This window comes from Sorex fumeus, unplaced genomic scaffold, assembly GCF_029834395.1.
Source record: "Sorex fumeus unplaced genomic scaffold, SorFum_2.1 ptg000006l, whole genome shotgun sequence".
Classification (NCBI taxonomy): Eukaryota; Metazoa; Chordata; class Mammalia; order Eulipotyphla; family Soricidae; genus Sorex; species Sorex fumeus.
In genome coordinates this window covers 4,170,631-4,191,940 of record NW_026606063.1, presented here as the reverse complement: position 1 = coordinate 4,191,940, position 21,310 = coordinate 4,170,631, and the positions used below count along the sequence as shown (strand labels likewise).

General features: G+C 56.1%; 1 protein-coding gene across 4 annotated transcripts in view; it reads left to right on the top strand.

The window, feature by feature from the left end:
- LTBP1 (latent transforming growth factor beta binding protein 1) overlaps positions 1-20,640 on the top strand; it is a 190,680-nt gene extending 170,040 nt beyond the window's left edge. For all 4 annotated transcript variants that reach the window (XM_056125232.1, XM_056125225.1, XM_056125219.1 and 1 more), the window contains 8 exons: positions 133-303; positions 1,703-1,789; positions 5,780-5,908; positions 7,153-7,293; positions 8,183-8,353; positions 17,634-17,756; positions 18,704-18,850; positions 20,075-20,640. In XM_056125232.1, the coding sequence (XP_055981207.1) occupies positions 133-303; positions 1,703-1,789; positions 5,780-5,908; positions 7,153-7,293; positions 8,183-8,353; positions 17,634-17,756; positions 18,704-18,850; positions 20,075-20,256 (1,151 nt within the window). In that variant the 3' untranslated portion in view covers positions 20,257-20,640. The remainder of the gene's footprint in view (positions 1-132; positions 304-1,702; positions 1,790-5,779; positions 5,909-7,152; positions 7,294-8,182; positions 8,354-17,633; positions 17,757-18,703; positions 18,851-20,074) is intronic.
- The last annotated feature ends 670 nt before the right edge of the window (positions 20,641-21,310 follow it).

Genomic DNA, 21,310 nt, shown 5'->3' with positions numbered 1-21,310 from the left:
CCGGGGCCCCGAGAGTGCCCAGTTGTCTCTGGACACGGAGAGTGAGTGAGGAGTAGCCTTGTCAGTCGCTGTCCACTCTTCGGCCTCGGACGCGTTCCTACCCCTTGACTCTCCCTCTCCCCTCCGCCTCAGGCGTGGACCCGCCCAGGGAGGAGAAGAAAGAATGTTACTACAACCTGAACGACGCCAGCCTCTGCGACAACGTGCTGGCGCCCAACGTCACCAAGCAGGAGTGTTGCTGCACCTCGGGCGCCGGGTGGGGTGACAACTGCGAGATCTTCCCCTGCCCGGTGGTGGGGACGGGTAAGAGCAGCCGCGCCCCCGGGTCCTGCCCCCAGACCTGGCTCGACCGGGTCCCCCCTCCCGTGGAGGCAAGGAGGAGGCGGCCTCGGAGGAGCCGGACTTAGGGGCCTGGCGCCCTCAGCCCCGCTCGGCTGGATGCTAGAGCTTCTCCGTCAGCTACCCTAGCGGCTCTGGCCGAAGACAGTTCAGTTTGGCTTTCTTTTTTTCGTTGGTTGGTTGGTTGGGATTTTTTGGTTGCGTTTTGGTTTGGGGGTCACACCCAGAGTGCTCAAGAGTTACTCCTGGCTCTACACTCCTGGCGGGCACAGGGGACCATATGGGGTGCCGGGGATCGAACTCAGGTCAAGACTAACACCTGACCCATTCCTTGTCTTACTGCTCTGGCCTTCAGAAAATTCTGTTTTAATCCTTTTTTTTTTTAAGGTAAAACTAGTCTGTGTGTGTGTGTGAGTGTGCTAGTAATACATTGTCTAGAACTGGAACTGAAGGGTGTATGTCTATGCGGTCTATGCATCTGTGTGTATGTGTGTGTGTGTCTGTGTGTATGTGTCTGTGTGTGTGCATCTTGTGTGTATGTCTGTGTGAGTCTATGTGTCTGTGTGCATCTATGTCTGTGTATCTGTGTGTATCTGCATGTGTCTGTGTATGTGTGTGTCTGCGTCTGTGTGTATGTGTGTGTCTGCATGTATTTGTGTATGTCTGTGTCTGTGTGCCTCGGTGTATCTATGTGTGTCTGCATCATATGTTTGCGTGTCTGTATGTGTCTGTGTGTGTATGCATTTGTGTGTATGTGCGTTTCTGCATGTGTCTGTGTGTCTGCATGTGTGTGTATGTGTCTGTATGTCTGCGTGTGTATGCGCGTCTTTATGTCTGCGTGTGCGTGACTGTGTTTGTCTCTGTGTATGTTTGTATGTCTGCTTGTGTGTGTCTGCATGTATGTGTGTCTGCGTGTGTCTGTGTGTCAGACTGTGTGTATATCTGTGTGTCTGTGTGTGTCTATATGTCTGCGTGTGTGTGTCTGTGTGTGTGTGCATGTGTCTGTTTTGTGTCAGGATTGAATCGGGGCCTCTCCGCTCTGTGGCCCCTGTCTGCCGCTCAGCGGCCCCTCTGGCCCTTGCTCTTATTCTAACTAAACCCTGAAGTGGCAGAAGTCACAGCCGCAGAGAAATAATTGGCCCACGGCTGGCCCTCGGTCAGCGCACAGTCCGTGAACTCTGAGACCCTCGTGTCAGTGGGGTTGGGGTCAGGCTCCAGGCGCTGCTGGTCCCCTCATGGGGGTCCAGGACCCCTCTGGTTCCTGGGACCACAGCTTTGAGGAAGCGCAGCTGGGCGCAGACTCCGCCCAGGGAATGTTCATTCTTCCAACTTCTCTCTCTTTCCTTTTGTTCTCTGGGGCCAGCGGAATTCTCGGAGATGTGTCCCAGAGGGAAAGGCTTCGTCCCTTCCGGAGACTCCGTGTACGACATCGGCGGTGAGAGCTACAAAGGTGAGAGTCGTGGGGGCCGGACACTGGGCTGGGGGGCTAAGGGTGCTGATGGAGACACGGACTGATGCCAGCGTCCCGACCCTTCTGGGAATGGCCCCGGGAGCCTCGGTCGTGGCCTGGAAGCTCGGCACATCAGCTGGGGTGCCCGTCACTGTCGGTCTGAGGTGTCTCCTCGCTGTCCCTCAGCCGGGAGTGGAGGCTCCTGGGCTGGCCCGAGGCGAGATCCCACGCACCAACATACTCCACACAGAATTCTGTCTTTCACCCACACTTCACACTTGCCTGCTGATTCTAGAAGGTTCCTAAGAGTGTGTGGGAGTGAGAGCAGGAGCCCTTCACAGCTCACAGAATCGAGGTTCAGGCGTTTTTAAGTTAACCGCTCCCATTCTAGCTGTGGGGACCTTTCTGCTGCTTTGTGGGAGGTTTTGTTTGTTTAGCTTGGGGAGGGGCACAGCAGCTGTGCTCAAGATATATATATATATATGTGTGTGTGTGTGTGTGTGTGTGTATATATATATATACATATATGTATATATAGCACTGTAGCTCTCTCCTCCTGTTGTTCATCGATTTGCTCGAGCAGGCACCAGTACCGTCTCCATTGTGAGACTTGTTATGACTGTGTTCGGCATCTCGAAGACGCCATGGGGAGCTTGCCAGGCTCTGCCGTGAGGGCAGGATACTATTGGTAGCTTGCCAGGCTCTCCGAGAGGGACGGAGGAATTGAACCCGGGTAATCCAGGTTCAATTATATATATGTATACACACACACACATATATATATACACAGAGAGGACTCTTCTCCTCTCCTGTGCGTATATATATATATATATATATATATATATATATATGCTCCTCTCTCTTCTCTCTCTCTCTCTGTCTCTCTCTCCTCCTCCTCTCTCTCACACTCCTCTACCATGCATATATACATATATGTGTGTGTGTGTGTGTGTATTTTAATTAAATCACTGTGGGGTATACAGCTACAAGGCTGTTCCTGATCAGATTTTAGTCATGCAACGTTCCAATCCCATCCCTCCACCAGTGTACATTTCCCACCACCAATGCCCCCAGTTCCATCTTGCCAGCCCACCCCCAGCCTGTCACTATGGCATATTCCTTTTCTCTCTCTCTCTCTCTCTCTCTCTCTCTCTCTCTCTCTCTCTCTCTCTCCACCCTTTTGGGTATTATGGTTTGCAATACAGACACTGAGAGGTTATCACGTATGTTCCTTTACCTACTTTTAGCACAGAGTTCTTATCCAGAGTGATCATTTCCAGCCTCATTTGCCACAGGGGTCCCTTCTCTATTTCAACTGCCTTCTCTCCCAACACTTGAGGCCGGCGTCCAGCCGTGAGCCAGTTCTCCTGGCCCTCGTTTCTACTGTCCTTGGGTATTAGTCCCATACTATGTTTCTTTATATCCCATACATGAGTGTGATCATTCTATGTCTGTCCCTCTCCTTCCGACTCATTTCGCTCAGCAGATCCTCTCCATGTCCATTCATTTATAAGTGAATTTCATGACTTCATCAAGACTTATTCTCGGCTCGAGGCTCAGGGATCACTCTTGGCGGGGCCAGGGGACCGAATGGAATGCCGGGGATTGAACCTGGGTCGGCCGCGTGCCAGGCAGAGACCCTCCCTGCTGTGCTATCACTCTGGTCCCTGATTGTGGGATCTTTTACTGAGGGTTACATCCATCGCAGACTGGAAAAGAAGAAAGGAGAATTGTATGGGTTTTATAAAAGGTGGTCTTTGATTATAAAATAAGCAGGCAACTTTTTGTCTGGGTCACATTCAAACCTTTTGTATGAATTGGTCCTTACACGCCATTCAATTTTGATATTTCCATGACAGCAATACTAACCCCTTTTATTTAGGAAATGGATTAATTACATTTCCTGTTAAGTCTAATATTGAAAACTGCTCAGAGGCTGGAAAAAAAAACAGACTAAAGCCATTTTATTGTCCTTTTATTTTTGTAAAACTGATGTTTTGATAATCTGGTATAATCCAGGAGCTGGACAATATGAAGGTTTTGTGATGTGTTATAGTATTTTCAGTTTAGAGGTATGTACTATATATTATTGCAGCAGATATAAAAAATATTAGGTCATATTGAATGGAGCTCAGATTTCGCTTTAAAATCCTCCTCTTTTTTAATATTTTATTGAATTAATTTATTATTTGGCTTCTGGGGTCACACCTGGTGATGCCCAGGGGTCACTTCTGGTTCTATGATCAGGAATTATTCCTGGTGGTGCTCGGGGGACCATATGGGATGCCAAGAATCGAACCCAGGCCGGCTCTATGCAAGGCAAACACCTTACCCACTAAACTTTCACTCCAGCCCCCTAATAATTGTCCCCTTTTCTACAAAAGCCCTTCCGTTTCCCTCGGTTAGCAGGGCCATCCAGGGTTGGAAGATTCGACCCAGCTCTACGCAGCCCTGGGCCGTGAGCGTGGGACCTTTGAGCAAGTCATCTGTGGGGCTCATCAGTGAGGACTTGCATCAATGAGGAGCTCAAAAAAATAGCATCACAGTGGCCTCAGCAGCAGAGAAACCCTCTTTGCAATCCGCCCGGTCCTCTTGTGGCTTTTCCTGCTTTATACTCTCAGTAAGGCCGTCCTCTCATCCCCCGCTCTACCCCAGAGCAAACTGCACTGTGGGAACACTGAACAATCAGGGTTACAGGCGGCCCCCAGCCACGATTCCTTCAGGCACTGACTGTTGTCTCCTCGGGCATGGACCAGCGTCTCCGAGGAGGCCACGGGTCCCTTGGGCACGGACCGTCGTCTCTGCACGGGTCCTTCAGGCACTGACCGTTGTCTCTGAGGAGCACGCTCTGAGCCATGCCAGGCTCTTTCTCAATTCTCTCCACTGCATCTAATTCATGGGCCCTAACAGACATTTCCAGAAAGGGATCTAGAGCCTATTGTTGATGCTCTTATGAAATCCATACGGCATTTCAATAAACACAGAGATGCTTTTCAGAACAGCACCTCCCTTTTCCCCTAACATATACTCCCAAATGAAGCTTTGGGTGCTATTCCTTGCCGGTTGCAGGAAGGCCTGCTCCTGTTTCTGCACCCAACAGCCCCTCTCAGAGGTGTTGGTGCTGTGTCACTAAGTCTCTGGGATGCGCGGGTCCCATGCCAGCTCGAAGAGCCATATTGGTTCCATGGCCTTTGAGTATTGTTCTTTGTTATGTTTCAGACGTTGTCCAGGTATTCAACTCTATGAACTCATTTCTTGGATGGTCTTGGTTGTATTTCCAAAGACCAAGAATATTATATGATGATTTTAATGGAATACAATTTTTTTCTGTCTCTGACAATAAGCATCGAACAGATGTATATGTCAACTAGATGGGACGTTTTCTTGTAGTTATTCAGGGACTCTGCTCCAGACACAAAATGAGAGCTGAAAGGAGGGAAAGTGATACCGTCCTGCAAAGCACAGTGCCTAAAAGGATGTGAGAGAGAGAGAGAGAGAGAGAGAGAGAGAGAGAAGAAAAGTGTCTGTCATAGAGGCAGGCTGTAGGGTGGGGCGGGGGGGGGAGGCAGGCAGGAGGGAAACCGGGGTGGGAGAGGAGATAGTGAAGAGACAGATGTTAGAACATTGTATTTCCGGGGCTGGAGCAATAGCACAGTGGGTAGGGCATTGGCCTTGCACGAAGTCAACCTGGGTTCGATTCCCAGCATCCCATAGGGTCCCCTGAGCACCGCCAGGGGTAATTCTTGAGCGCAGAGCCAGGAGTAACCTCTGTGCATTGCCAGATGTGACCCAAAAAAGCAAAAAAGTAAATAAATAAATAAATAAAAAATAGAACATTGTATTTCTGAGACTCGATCATGGACCACTTTGTATCTCTACATCTCATGGTGATTCAGTTTCTTTTTTTTAAAGGGAAAAAAAATGATGAGCTCTATTTTTTAAACAGCCAAAGCCAACTTCTTTTTTTCTGCTACTCCTTTTTCCCTGCAGACGCAAATGAATGCCTCCTCTTTGGACAGGAGATCTGTAAGAACGGCTTCTGCCTGAACACGCAGCCGGGCTACGAGTGTTACTGCAAGCAGGGCACCTACTATGACCCCGTGCAGCTGCAGTGCTTTGGTAGGTGTCACCGGGGTGTGCCTCGCGCGTGCGGAAGCAGAACGGGCGTGCTCGGAGAGCGTCCAACCCGTTCCTTGGACTCTGAATCATGGTGCTGAAAATATCTAGGCATGTTTTGTGTATCTTCTCTCGAGTGAGATTTTTCAAAGTTGGGGCTGGAGCGATGCTAGTCCAGCAGGGAGGGCGTTTGCCTTGCACGTGGCCAACCCGGGTTCAATCCCCGGCATCCCATAGGAGTAATTCCTGAGTGCAGAGCCAGGAGGAACCCCTGTGCATCATCAGATGTCACCCAAAAAGAAAAAGAAATAGATTTTCAAAGCTTATTTAGAAGGGTGGGGGGAACCAGCCCAATGCCATCCTACAACTGGATTTGGTTTCTGATGGGGGGGGGGGGTTAATGCTCACTGTGGAATTCTAATTCAGGCCCCTGGTGTAACTGGACTGTTCATCCCTTCCAACCCTGCGTGATCAGGATCACGATCATCCTGTTGTTCGTTGATTGCCTCGAGCAGGCACCAGTAACGTCTATTTGTCCTAGCCCTGAGATTTTAAAAAATGCCACATTCAAGGCTCTTTCAGGATTAGGAGAATGGGACCCATCATTGTTACTGGTATTTGGCATTTTGGGTACGCCAAGGGGAGTTTGCCAGACTCTGTCCTGTGAGCAGGTAACATTTGGTAACCTGCCAGGTTGTCCAAAGTAAGAATGAGATAATAAGATATCGCTTCCGGGAGCTGGTTTTTATAGTCTCTGGGTCTTGGCCATTGATGGGATTACACGGCACCAGGGGGCCAGTTGGTGGGTGTGACCCCCGCCGCCTGGAATTTGGAGGATCTGGGTGGAGGATGCTCGGCCCCGATCTGAGCAGGCTTGGAGATCTCAGCCCCGGGACCCGCATGCCTTTGTCCAACCCTGCAAGGGAGCATCATTTTCAGGTCCTGACCCAGACTTTCGTGCTTAAGTTGAAAACCATATCCAAGAGACAGGAAACAGGGCCAAAGGAAATCATTGGAAAACGACCCAGAAGCAGCCCTTTATCTTAGCTGGCTCAGCGCGTCTGCCGGGCAACTGGCGGCCCTGGGAGCGCTCTTGTTTTCCCCGACCAGCGCCCGTTTCTCAGGGAGCGTGTGGTCAGCAGCCGCCTCTGGCTCCCAGGCCGGGGCCCAGAACCTCCCATCGTGTGAGGCTGGGGATGAGCCGGGGGCCGGTTTGTTTTGTTTCGTTCACGCTCCGTTTCTTTAAGACATGGACGAGTGTCAGGACCCCAGCAGCTGCGTGGACGGCCAGTGCGTCAACACGGAAGGCTCCTACAACTGCTTCTGCACCCTCCCTCTGGTTCTGGATGCTTCCGAGAAGAGATGCGTGAGGCCGGCTGAGTCCCAAGGTAGGTGTGGGGCGTGGTCGACGCCGGTCCAATTCGCACCCGCCTCCCCCCAGGTCTTTCGTAAGACTTGGCCCGTGAGCTGTTGGCGGGACGTGTCACGGAGCCGGGACGCGGGCACCTTCGAGTGGAAAGACACGACCGTCTCCCATGTTCTGTTTGCCCATCGTGGCCGCCCCGTCAACCAGACCCTGAACTGCTCTTTCCTGGGAGCTCACTCGCCGCTCTATTTCACTCCAGGAGAGCTAAAGTGCTTTGCCCGGGAGACTCTCGCGACCGTGGGATTGTAGTCAGGGGGTCACTCTCCCACAACCCCCCTGAGCCTGTGGGCTTCAGGAACAGCGGGATCAGGGAAGCTGGTGGCACCAGCCCACACCTGAGCTTCGTCAGTCTTTACCCTCGAGCAGAGGAGAGAGGGACACAAGGCCGGGGCGGGAAAACCCCGACCTTCTCACGGCCCAGAGGCCAGAATCCTGCCAGCCGACCAGCGGGTGTTCGAGCACCTGGTGGAGAGCCGTGAACGGAATCCCCCACGTGTCCCTAGTGATGTGATAATCAGAACAGAACCTGCATGTGGGTCAGTGCCTTGGTCAGGAAATTCCTTTGGCCGAAGCCCGTTGACAGGAGAGGTTGGGCAGAGACTGGATGGGGGTGGGGGCATCACAGGGGCTTCCACGGGTCACTGGGGGCGCACACACGAAGCCCACAGCGTTCTGTGGGAGACGCCACAGCGTGAGGGGCGGCTGGGCTGAGCGAGGGCAGAGCCGGCGTGAACGCTCAGGCCGGGCTCGGAGCCCCAGACGGCGGTGGGCGCGGAGGGGGGTTTCGGAGGTCTCCTCCGCTGGGTGGGGAAGAGGAAGAGATGGAGTGGCCGCGGCCCTGCCTCCCGCAGAGCAAGTGGAAGACACCGACGTCTACCAGGACCTGTGCTGGGAGCACCTGAGCGAGGAGTTCGTGTGCAGCCAGCCCCTGGTGGGCCGGCAGACCACCTACACCGAGTGCTGCTGCCTCTACGGGGAGGCCTGGGGCATGCAGTGCGCCCTGTGCCCCATGAAGGACTCAGGTGAGCCGGGGTCTGGGGGTTGGGGGTGGGGCACCAGCTGGCACTTCCTCTCATCCAACACCAGGGGGTGCGCGTGCCTGCCCTGGGCGGGGGTGTGTGTGAATATACATGTGTGCACGTGCGTGTGTGTGTGTGTGTGTGTGTGTGTGTTTGTAAGTGCATCCATGCGTGTGAATGCATGTGCATGCCTTGGTGTGTGTGTGTGCGTGTGTGTGTGTGCGTGTGTTTGTGTGCACATGCCCATGCGTGCGAATGCCCATGCATGCCCTGGTGTGTGTGTGTGTGTGTGTGTGTGTCTGTATGTGTGTGCACGTGTGCACGCCTTTCCTGCATATGTTTGTCCTCGTGCGCTGGAGGGATGACAGGCCCCACTCAGCATCCTGCTTCCGTCACCTCCGGCCCAACCCGGCATCACTGTTGGAAGCCCCCCAGGCCGCTTTGCCAACGCGTGAGAAAGGAAGGGCTGGCGGGCAGCTCAGCGGGGAGGGGGCACTGTGCCTCGCACCCAGCAGGCTCAGGATCGGTCCCCGGGTGCCGCCAGGACTGATCCTGAGTGCAGAGCCAGGAGGAACCCCTGGGCGTTGTTTGCCAGGTGTGCCCCCACCCCGCCCCACCCCAGGCCCCCAAACAAACAAGAGAAAGGAAGCAAAGTAGGAGGAGGAGCTGAGCTGTGGGCAGCGCGTCCCCGATTCTACTCCCTGCCCCGTCTTCGGGTCTGACCACCCTCACTTCCGAGGAGCTTTGACTCAGAGCAAATCACTGTCACCGTCCCTGTCCTCCCGTTGTTCATTGATTTGCTTGAGCGGGCACCAGTAACGTCTCCATCGTGAGACTTGTTGTTACTGTGTCTGGCATATCGAATACGTCACGGGGAGCTTGCCAGGCTCTGCCGTGCGGGCGAGATCCTCTCGGTAGCTTGCCGGGCTCTCTGAGAGGGGCGGAAAAATGTACTGGGAAATCTTTGTGTGTCCAAGTCTCAATGTCTTCGTCAAGGACATGGGAACGTGGTTAGAACAGCAAGGGATGGACCAAGTGAGAAAGGAGTGAGCGAGGATGTGCAGAATTCTCCTTTCCAGGTTTCCAGGTGGCAAGGAAGCCTTTGGCCGGAGTCGGGTGGGAGTGGCCGGCTGTGGCTGGTGTCCCCTCTCTTGGGGGCTGGGCGGGGAGGGGCAGCTGGACACACACCCCACTCCCTCCCCCACCCTCCCTCTGGGCTGCTTGCAACCTTGTGCCTGTCTCACTTGTCCTTTCTCACCATTCAGCCACTTCCTGCCCTGTGCAGGAAAGTTCTGGAAGGAGTGTGTTGTGTAGCACTCTGAAATGCTTTGGTCCAGTGGTGGAAACCCCGGGGTGTGGGGATGAGCGTGAGTGCACTGGGCAGTCGAAATGCTCGCGAGAACCAGAGCCCCCATCCCCGCTCATGCCACTGAGGCACGACTTTGAGGGTGTGTTGGAACATCACTAAACGAGACACAGGCCGCCTGGGAAGGAAAACCCTTCCAGGCTGCCATCAAACAGGCAGAGGACAGGGAGAAACGCGCCTGGACAGACAGAGTCGTGAGCGGTCAGGCCGCCGGTGCCCATGGATGCAGGTGGACGCCAAGCTGCCCACGGCTGCAGGCGGGGACAGGGCGCCCCAGCAGGGAGCTCGGGTGGGAGCTGGCCCTGAGGTGGCCCGCGGGCTGCAGACCCGATGCCCCAGGGAGAGGTGGGGGAAGTCTCGTCTCGGAGCACCGGGGCTGGAGTTGGCATCACTCAAGGCTCTCGGCCCTCAGGTCCGGGCACCCGTTTCTGCTGTTTCCTCTTTGCCAAACAGGGCTGGGGAGACAACGCCAAGGCTGGGCATGTGTCTTGCATGTGGGATCCCCACGTTCCATCCCTTGCACCACGTGACCCCTGGACACCTCAGGGGTTGACCCAAAGCCCAAATAAGCAGCGTGTTTACACTAAAGAAGCAACGTCGGGAGGCGGAGGGCAGGTACAGTGGGGAGGGCGCTGGCCTTGCCCGTGGCCGGCCCCGGTTCTGTCCCTGGTCCTCTGAGCACCACCGGGAGTGATCCCTGAGCACAGGCCAGGTGTGCCCCGTCCCCAAAAACAAAATCAAAATACCCTAAGAAGTCAAGCGACGACAGGGACAGTCGTCTCCTCGCTCTGACCCCATCTCGGCTGAGTCGGCCCTGCGAGACAGTCTCTCGTCACAGCTGACTTTGTCATAGTCGGGCCTTGGTGCCCATTGGGGCGCCTAGCAGGCAGTGCTCAGGACTTACTCCTGGCTCTGTGCTCAGAGGTCACAGCTAGGGTTGCCCCGGGGTTGGCTGCACGCAAGGTGAACACCCTACACACTGTCTCTGCAACCTCCCCCACCCCCAGCCTTTTCCCTCTCCATTATTCTGTCATATTTAGCTTACACACACACACACACACACACACACACACACACACACACACATTTGGGCAGGACCCAGCGATACTTTGAAGTCACCCCTGGTGGTGCTCTGGGGTTGGGGGGGGGGGATCCAGGGGAGCAGGGATTAAAATCGGGCTGAGGCCGGCCAGGCACGCTCAGGGTCAGCCCAGCCCCGCCTGACTGTTCCGACCGTGTCAGAGGTTGCCCTGAAATCCACATCCTGGGTTTGAGGCGGAAATCCCCATCCTGGGTCCGAGGCGATCCACGCGTGTCACTTCTCCTCGCTCAGCCTAGTGGATCACGGAGGACGCCTTGTGCCCTGATGGTCCAGCAGTGGCCACCGGCCTGTAAGGCAGGCCACTTGGCTTCTTGTATGGGGATGTGGCTTCATGAGAGCTGCCCACCCATTTCACTGGCTCACACCCATGGGCCCGGTGCTGTGATTTGAGTCCAGGCCATTTCCCAGTGCGAGCCATTGGTGGCAGCCCGCGACTAAGCCACGTTTGCTCTCCCCTGCTCTGTGTGGGTCCCCCACCTCCTCCTGACCACGCTATCACACGCCAGGCTGCTCTGAAGCTCAGGTCTGTCCTGTGTACCTCAGCAGCTCGCCGGGAAAACTCCCACCGATGCACCCAGGGCAGAAAAGCCCTGGAACTTGGTTCCCTGGCTCTCTGGTGTGCCGGTGGGGTCACAGGACCTCTCTCCTGGGACCGTTGGCGGCTGACCCCGTCCTTGACATCACTTCCTGTTGCGTGTGGGAGGTGCTGGCAATTGAGGGTTTTTCCCTCCTTGGAGGTGGTGTGTGTTCCTGGATCTGGGAAGTGTCCCTCTCCTCTGCCCGCCCTTGTCAGACGCTCTGCCTCTGAATTGCTCCTGACTATGGCCCAGAGTTGACTTTCTGGGCCACTTGTTGGTAGAAGTGTCCCTTTGACGGGTCTGCGCGTGTTTGCATGTGACTGCGACCCAGCCCAAGCTTGGGTCGGTACCTCTCTCGGCCCCGTGAAGCTGTTGGGTCAGCGCCTTTGAAAACCAAAGTGAATTTTTAAAAAGGAAAAAAACTTTTTATTTTTTTTTAAATTTTCATTTATTTATTTATTGCTTTTTTGGGTCACACCCGGCGATGCTCAGGGGTTACTCCTGGCTCTGCACTCAGGAATTACTCCTGGAGGTGCTCAGGGGGCCATATGGGATGCTGGGAATCGAACCTGGGTCGGCCGCATGCAAAGCAAACGCCCTACCCGCTGTGCTATCACTCCAGCCCCAAAAAACCTTTTTAAAAGTTTTTAAAAGTTGATCACATGCAAGGCATGCACCCTAACCACTGTGCTATCTCTCTGGTCCCTAAAGTGGATTTCTAGTGTTTTTGTGTATCGCCAGACTTATAAGTGTCAACTTAAATTTTCAGGGAGAAAAAAAAAATGTACCTATGGGTTTGCAGCTGTTGAAATGGAACAAAATCCATTTGAACTCATGGTTGACACGCCCAGGGACCCCAGTGTCCATGGCAGTCTCGTTAAATTCATGTGCTTCTCATGGGTGTGGGGGACCCCCAAAAGAGTCACACTCTAGTGGGTGGGTTATTAAAACGCTCATCGTAAGTAAATCGAGCATATGGATTCGATTAACTCTTCACCTCAACTTGGAAGACTTTTTGACCTACTGTGTGGGGAGAGTGCCACCTGTTGGTGACGCAAGGAACTGCAGCTGGGGCACGGCCTGACCCACCCCAGAAAGACCAGGTTCATGGGGGTGGGGGGGACCCCCCCAAGGAAAGTGGAAATTAAAAAAATGAAAACACAAAAACCTTACCAGCCCTAGTAAACCCACCAGAGTATGGACAGACAGGTGGGTCCCTGTTGGTTCTGGGGGGGGGGGGGGGATGAACAGATACATTGGATTTTAAAACCAATGTGTCTGTTCAGGTACATCTGTTCTAGAACCAAAGTTCTAGAACTCTCTATGCTACAGACCACCTGGGAGGGGAGGAGGGGGATGGGGTGCAGGCCGGTCTCGGCTCTGCAATCTGGGCTTTGGGCTCTGCCCCCCAGGAGTGGTTCTGACAAACCCCTGGGACCTCCTGAGTGAATGCAGACTGTCCTCCCGTTGTTCATGGATCTGCTCGAGCGGGCCCAGTAACGTCTCCGTTTTGAGACTTGTTGTGACTGTGTTTGGCATCTTGAATACGCCACGGGGAGCTTGCCAGGCTTTGCCGTGTGGGTGAGATACTCTTGGTAGCTTGCCGGGCTCTCTGAGAGGGGTGGAGGAATCGAACCCGGCTCCACTGGGCTGGCTGTACGCAAGGCAAACGCCCTACCTACCGCTGCGAAAAGAAAAAGAAAAAGAGGGGCTGGGAGGGGGGTGTCGTATTCCTGACACTGACAGCTGATTTTTCCCTAACTGCGGGCTTCTCTGGCGGCTGCTGAGGGGAGCACTTAGAGAGGAGGAAATGACATGGTGGAAGACCCTTCATGTCGGGAAATGATGGAGCCGAGGAGGAAATTAGCAGGTTCACACACACACACACACACACACACACACACACACACACACACACACACACACCGTACATTCCCACACCTGTGGAGCGGCTGGGCCTGCAGTGACCTCACGCTAACTTCCTCCAGGACTGCCTGCCACTAAGGTGGGAACGGTGGATTTCCAAAGCCCCCCGCTACTCAGAGAAGGGCCAGGTCAGGAGACCCCGCATCCCTGCGTCTGAGGGCGTTCCTTGACGGTCCGAGGCGGCGTGTATCTTTGAGTCCAGGCCTAGCGACAAAGCGACAAAGCAAAGGAACCTCTTCTTCTTTCCTTGCTTTTTTTTTTGTTTGTTTTTTTGTTTTTTGTTTTTCATTCAGACCCACCAAATAAATGGTCCTGCATTTGGAGTGCGGCCCATCTGCTGGGACGGGACTGGGGGTGGGGAGTGGTGGTGGGGGGTGGGGACGCGGCGTGAGGGGACTAGAGGGTCTGGCCCTGAGCCCATCCTTGCGTCATTACCATTCACAGGAGCCCCCAGGCCCCAGAGCTCCTGCCAAGACTTGCGACTTCATTACTTTCCTGTCCACGACAAGTCATTGGACACTGAGCAACTTGATCGCCTTCACCTAATAAATCGAGCTGTCCCAAAAGGATCAATAAGGGTTGAGTGGGGGCCGGGGGGTGGGGGTGGGGCGCTGAACTCATCTCGGTCACGAAGGCTCCTTGGGTGGGAATTGTAGTCCCTGCTGCCCTGGGACAGAGTGTGGCTGACTCAGCCCTGCCCAGGGCTGCTCTGAGCACTGCTCCCAGAGTCTTTGCCTCATGCCTCGGCTCTGAACCCTCTGCCACGGAGACGTGTGTGTCTGCCCAACTCTGTGGGCACTTGCTTTGCAAACGTCTCCCGGCCCCACCTGGGTGCTTGAGCCCAGAGTTTGCCCCCCTCTGTCGGTGGTTCTCTGCAAGGGGAGGGTGCCCAGCTCCTCCAAGCTGAGTGGAGTCGTCAGCCCCCAAGTGCCCCTCAGCCATCACCCTGTATGCGCTGTGGCCCCCGGGGATGGCCTGGTGCCAGACTGTGTCCCCGGGAGAAGGCTGGGCCCTTTAGTACCCGGTGGGTGAAAGCGTCACCGGCCAAGAAACTCAGACTCTGCATTCTGCTTGTCGCGGGTTTTTAGGGGCGTAGGCAGGAACCCTGCGGTGCCACGGGCAGGCAGTGGCCTAACCACTGAGCTCTCCCTCTGGCCCCAGGAGCCCCCAGGAGTTTCTTTTCCCTTTCAGAACCCCGTCTTCTAGCACAGAGTCCATGTTCTGTCGGGAAATGTGGGCCTGCCCTGTGGTAGGTGCTGATTCCCTAAGGGGCCAAGGGGGGAGGCGACCCACTCACTCAGGACAGACTGGGGGCAGGACACCCCCTCGTCCTGTTGAAACTTGGCGGCTGAACCAGCTGCCCTTGGCGTCCGTTGTCTTTGCTGCGAGTGGCATTCGGAGTCAAGGATCTTCTCCTTTCATCCAGATGTCTTCTTAACAAAGCAAAGACTTTTTTTTTTTGAAATTCTTTTATTTTATAAAGTCGTTCACAATATTTGGTTCCATTCAATATTCAAACACCAACGCCACCACCATCACACCTTCCCACCACCAGATTTCGGATGTTTCCCCAATCTCTGCACTAAAGAAAACCCGGAATAAAATATTTTGTATTGTTTACTATGAAAATCTGCTGAGAATGCTAGAAAAAAAGTATCCTTAGAGGAAAGAGGGCGAGGATTGTTGTGTTTCACCAGGGGCCGTTAAGCCCTTCTGTAAGAGATCACTAACATGGTGTTAAAGGTCGAGCCTTGTGTGTTTTTCATCACTTAATCACTTAATCACTTAACTTCCCGTTAGTCGTCGATTTGCTCGAGCGGGCGCCAGTAACGTCTCCATTTGTCCCTGTCGCGTGCTAGTGTAGCCCAATGGCATCTGTTCGCTCCGGGAACATGAAGGGCCTCAAACCCATCGTTCATGATCTTGATGAAGATTTTTCATATATATATATATATCTGTAAAAAAAAAGTGTATATTTTCCTCTACTGAATGTAACCTGCCCACACGGCAGAGTCTGGCAAACTCAAACTCCCCGTGGTATACCCAATATGCCAAATACCAGTAACAACGATGGGTCTCATTCTCCTAACCCTGAAAGAGCCTTGAATATGGCACTTTTTAAAAATCTCAGGGCTAGGACGAAGGAGACGTTACTGGGGCCTGCTCGAGGCAACTGACGAACAACAGGATGATCGTGTGATTTCCCTCTAAGATTGGTGCCTCCTACTTTGAACCCTGTCAAGTGCGGTGCAGTGTTCCTGGAGTAGGGCCAGAGTATGTGGTTTGAAGGACCACGCGGTCCAGGAATAGATGCACTTGTGGGTGAGGCTCGGCCCGAGCGTGTGGAGAGTGGCGGTGACCGTGGTGGTGGCTGAGTTCTGGAGGTTGTCAGCTGCCGGGGCTGGGTCCCTTGGGGCGGGCAGGGGTCTCTCCCTCCCCCTCCGGGGCGCCCCGAGTAAGACAGCCTGGCGTGGGGTCTGGCGGCATGGTCATGGCGAGCGTCACGTTGCTCCCTCCCGGGAGAGGAGGACGTGTGACCTGGACGGTGGCCGGTGCTGAGTTCATGTGCCCAGCCGGAGGTGGCTCGTGGCCGTGACTGCTGGGCTGCTGGAGACCGGGGACGGGAGCAAAAACTTTTCCCGGATCGTTTCGAGCAACGGGAGGAGGGATTGGGGGTAGGCAGTGCCTGGCGGGGGGCAACTCTCACTCCCTTTATGTTTCCACTGGGACAACTGAGACAGAATCGGGACGATTTTCAGGGTGGCAGGAATAATAATTTATATATAATAATAATTTCCAGTGTGGCCGCGGCTGTGGCTGCCTCTCCCCCTGCGTCCCAACGGCCCCTGTGCCCCTCCCTGGCGGTCCCGCGTCCCTGTGCGTCTGTGAGGTGCCTGGGCACCGCTCTCTCACCGTGAGCCAAAGAAGGAAGCTGCGGACGGCCCCCGCCGGCCCCCGGCGCCTGGCACAGGGCAGTTGGCTGTGTAGTGCGGGTCTCACAGTCCGGCTGCTTGATTCTCTCTCTCTCTCTCCTTTTTTTTTTTTTGATTTTTGAGTCATACCCGGCAATGCTCAGGGGTTCCTCCTGGCTCATGCACTCAGGAATGACTCCTGGCGGTGCTCGGGGGACCCTGTGGGATGCTGGGAATCGAACCCGGGTCGGCCGCGTGCAAGGCAAACGCCCTCCCCGCTGTGCTATCAGTCCAGCCTCCTGCCTGATTCTCTTAAGGGACTGTCCCGAAGTGCATGTGAGGGGCTGGGCCAGGAACCCCCCCCCAGAAATGCCCGAAGCCCCCAAATGCGAGAGCCGAGACCCCGAGTGGGAGCCGGGCCGTGTTGAGACCCCACCCAGGGGCACCCCTGAGCTCAGGCTGCAGCAGGGCTGACGGACGAGCTGTGGGAGAGGCCAGCTGCCAGACGTGTGCCCCCAGCCCTGCTGCAGTCTGTCTGTCTGTCTGTCTCTGTCTCTGGCTGTCTCTGTCTTTGTCTGTCTCTGTGTCTCTGGCTGTCATTGTCTCTGTCTGTCTCTGTCTGTCTGTCATAAGCCTTGCACGTCTGCTTCTGCACCCAGAATTGCCGGCCTGAGGTGGTGCCTCTGCCCCCTTCCTGGGTGCCCCGACCTGGGGGGGGGGTGCCCAGCCTCAGGAGACCCTCTCTGTCTGTGAAGCCTGGAAATTTCCTCTGTAATGGCCACATGCCAGGCCCGGCTGGACACTGGCTTGGGCAAACCCCAGGGTGCCTGTGAGAGCAGCATGTCCACGCCAGGACCCCAGGGACATGGCCCCTCCCTGCTGCCTCACAGGCGCCTCTGGGGCCCAGCTGACCTGTGTGTGCGTGAGGGTCCTGCTTCTGCAACCAGGAGAGAAATCCCAGCATGCAGCCCTCGACCCAGAGCAGGCTCCCCCGAAATCCTCAGACCCCGACCCAGACCACCCCAGACCCTCAGCCCCCCACCCAGACCCCCCAGACCCCTAGCCCCTTACCCTGAGTCCCCCCAGACCCTCAGTCCCCAACCCAGAGCAGGCTGAGTCCCTTACCCAGACCCCCCAGGCCCTCAACCCCCCAACTCTGAGATAACCCTGGCCCTCAGCCCCCGACCCAGACCCCCCAGACCCCTCCCAGAGACCCTCAGACTCCAACCCTGAGTGCCGCCCAACCCTCAGCCCCTACGCTGGGCCCCCCAGAACCTCAGCCCCCAACCCAGACCCCCAGCCCTTTGGCCAGGGGTGCATCGTGGCTCGCGGATGGCCAGGGCACCCCCACAATGGTGGGGGTGCCTGCTGGCCCCGGCTCACCCCGTCCTTCCCGCAGATGACTACGCCCAACTCTGCAACCTCCCCCGGGCCGGCCGGCGGCGCCCCTACGGCCACGACGCCCTGGTGGACCTGAGCCAGCAGTATGTGCCGGAGACCGACCCCTACTTCCTCCAGGACCGTAAGCACACTTGGGGGGCGGGGGCCGCGGCTAGTCGGGGGCTCCCAGGGACCGTCATCATCGCGCCTGCCTGTCCCCGGGGACCCGCCTGCAGCCAAGGGAATGACCTGGGCTCCTTTGAGTTGGGTTAGGTTGGGTTTTTCCTCCCCTTTCAATTTGGGGGGATTTTTGTTTGGGGGTGCCAGGGATCGAACCCAGGTTGGCCACATGTGAGGCAAACACCCTCCCCCACTCTGCGAGGGCCCAGGCCCGCCTTGAGCACTGCGCGGTGCTGCCCCCTGCAGTCGTGCCGGGGAATGATGCCCGAGTGCTGCCCTCACCTGCAGGGTTCCAGAAACACCCGGGGGGGGGGGGGGGGGGGGGGGAGGGGTATTCTCCCCCTTTTCATCCCAAAAGGGAGCTCATGACTCCTGCCGCCCAGTCAGCTTCTTGCCTATGGCTGGAGCCTGCAGTGGGGCAAAGATGGAAGATCCAACTTGGACTCACGGGAGACTCAGGCCGGCGGGGTGCTGGCCTGGCCTGGCCGACATGGGCTCTGTCCGCAGCACCACATCCAGTGCCCCGATCCCCGTTGGGAGTGATCCCTGGGCCCAGAGCCCAGAGTCAGCCCCAAGCACCGTCAGGAGTGATTTCTGGGCCCAGGGCCCAGAGTCAACCCCAAGCACCACCAGGGGTGGCCCCAGAACTGCGTGAGGCTGGGGCGCTCTCTCCTCTGCTGGGGTGTGTGAGCCCCTGGCCAGTGTCCAGCTGTCCATGTCCCCCACTTCCCGGTGAGCCCAGTGGCCTCCGACACACGCGGCTCTTGCTTGCAAATCACCCTGAGCGGCGGTTTCCCTGGCACCCGCCGCGTGGGGTTAGGACCCACCCCTGCCTTTCCCCCCCCACCCCAACCCCTGTGTCCCGTCCCGCCCCCACACCGGGCCTGACCCTTCCCCCGCCCCCCGCAGGCTTCGACAGCTTCGAGGAGCTGCAGGCCGAGGAGTGCGGCATCCTGAACGGCTGCGAGAACGGGCGCTGCGTGCGGGTGCCCGAGGGCTACACCTGCGACTGCTTCGACGGCTTCCACCTGGACATGGCCAAGATGACGTGTGTGGGTAAGAGGACACGGCCCAGCCTCTGGCGCCAGGTGACCCCGGCCGGGCCGTGGCTGCCGAGGGTGCCAGGGCCGGGGAGCGTCCCGGCCAGCTGCAAAGATCAAGTGCCGTCCTCTGTCCAGCCCCTCCACCGCAGGCCTGGGGGGACACCCCGGTGGTGCTCAGGGGCCACTCCTGGCAGGAGCCCATATGCGATGGCCAGGGTCGAACCTGGGTCGCCACCTGCAAGGCCAGCCGTGCCCTGTCCACTAGACAGACTGTCACTCAGGCCCCAACCCCTGACTTTTGAAAACTGGATTTTTGGGGCGATTTTACCTGACGCAAAGTGTCAGGCATTGTAGATTCTGGGGGCTGGGGTAGGGGGAAACCCAACTCCATTGCAGCAGTGGAGGGAAGGAGTGTGCACACACACACATGCGCACGGACACACACATGCATGCACGCACACACGTATACACATGCACACACATGTGCATACATGTACACACATGCACACACAAGGCCCCTGCACGTGCTCCCCTGTTTCCGCAGCAGGTCTGGGGCTGGGACACACCCTGCTCCCTCCCCAGGCCTCTTGGCCTCTTCCCGGCTCTGCCCGCTTCAGCCCCCACTAGGTGACTGTGAGTGGTGGTCTTGTTCTGGGGGGTGGGGATCTCCCTCCTGGGCGGTTGTCAGTGGGCCTCAGGGAAGCTGGAGAAAAAAGACCGGAAGCAGGATGGTTTCTTCCAGCTTTGAAAACAGCAGCTTAAAAAATAATAATGATCCTTGGAATTTCGACACAAATAGGGTTTGAGGCATTTCGTGTTTCTCCGTCTGAGCCCAGCACCGCCCCCCCCTTGCCAAGGGCCCCCTTCCTCCGGTAGCCCCACCCCCACCCCATCCTCCTCGCTAATGACGGAGCTGGTGAGAGGGCTGGTGGGACAGACACCCAGACCCTCCCGGGCGCCCACCCCCGAGCCCCCCGAGGCCTCTGCAGAGTGTGAGCATTTGTCCTGAATTCCGTCCTTGCCTCTGGGCAGCGAGGGTAGCAAGCCTCTGGCCACCGGGGTCTGTCTGTGGAGCTGTAGGGTGGGCTGAGCTCAGGGTGGGCAGAGCCCCAGGGGGTGGGCTGAGCTGTCCGGCGCTGGGGCAGCAGAGCCTGAGGGCTGTGCTGGGGGCAGGAGCTCGGGTGTGGGGGTTGCTGCCTGCCCACTGACCGCCCCCGCCCGCCCCCCCCTCGCGCAGATGTCAACGAGTGTGAGGAACTCAACAGCCGCATGACCCTCTGCAAGAACGCCCAGTGCATCAACACCGAGGGCTCCTACCGCTGCCTGTGCCTGCCGGGCTTCGTGCCCTCCGACAGGCCCAACTACTGCACCGCGGCGAGCTCAGCCTCCAGCCGGGAGCGGGACAGCGACCTGGAGTAAGGCCTGGAACCCGGGCCGGGCCGGCACACGCCCCTGAGATGAGCAGCCTCGTGGGCCAGAGACGGTGACGCCACCCCAGGGTGCTGCAGACCCGAGAGATGCACAGCCCCGGGGAGAGAGAGGACCGGGCTGAGCTGACCCCTCGGACAGACCATGGACACTTCCGGGAGGGCCGGTCTATATATATTCTGTTCATATGTAAAATTGAGTGGGAGAGAGGCCAGACAGCTGTTGTTTCACACAGAAGGTTGTATGATGATAGTGATTTGTGTGAGTTTATTTTTTAAAAAAAGCTCTTGCTTGATTAAATTTGGCATTTAAATAGCAATGGAGATATTTTATATAATTTTCATCTTAGGGGCTGTGCGGTTCCTTGGCAGTTTGGGGTGGGTTTTTTTTTGTTTTTGTTTTTTTTGTATTTTTTTGCTTTTTGGTTTTTCTTTTTTTTTTTTTTAACCTAATTTCAAGTACAAAACTCGGGTAAGATATCAAAACGGTCTAAGTGTTGTTCTGACACCTGATACTTCTTTTCTGGCCAAGAACATTTTTTAAAAAAATCCAAATTGCCTGTCCTGTGGAGCAGGCAGGGGTTTTGCCAGCGTCTACGCACCCAGGAAGGAAAGGATTTTCTGTCTGTCCTGCGTGTTGTTGGGTTTGAATGTGTTTTTCTCAACCGAACCGCCAGGGGGCCTCGTCGGCGCCGTCTGCATTGAACTCCGGCCCCTGGGCCTGTCCAGGGCCCAGCAAACCCCGCTGGGAAACTTGATCCTGATACATTTGTCTGTTAAAGCAAAATAAATCACCTTTTTTCTTTTTTAAGAAATACTTCTGCCTGAGAGTCATTGTTAAGGAGGCCGCCTTCATCCTTCCTCACACTCCGCTGACCATGCAATCTTTCGTGAATCAATTTCCTTTTTTTTTTTTTAATCCTCGTTTAGGTGTCCGGTTTGGGGGCTTTGCTGCTCCTTTGTCACCCACGTCGTGCCTGCGATCCTCCTCTCTGCTCTGTGTACACCTGTGGTCGCTCCCACCCGCTCTATTCTCAGACCCGCAA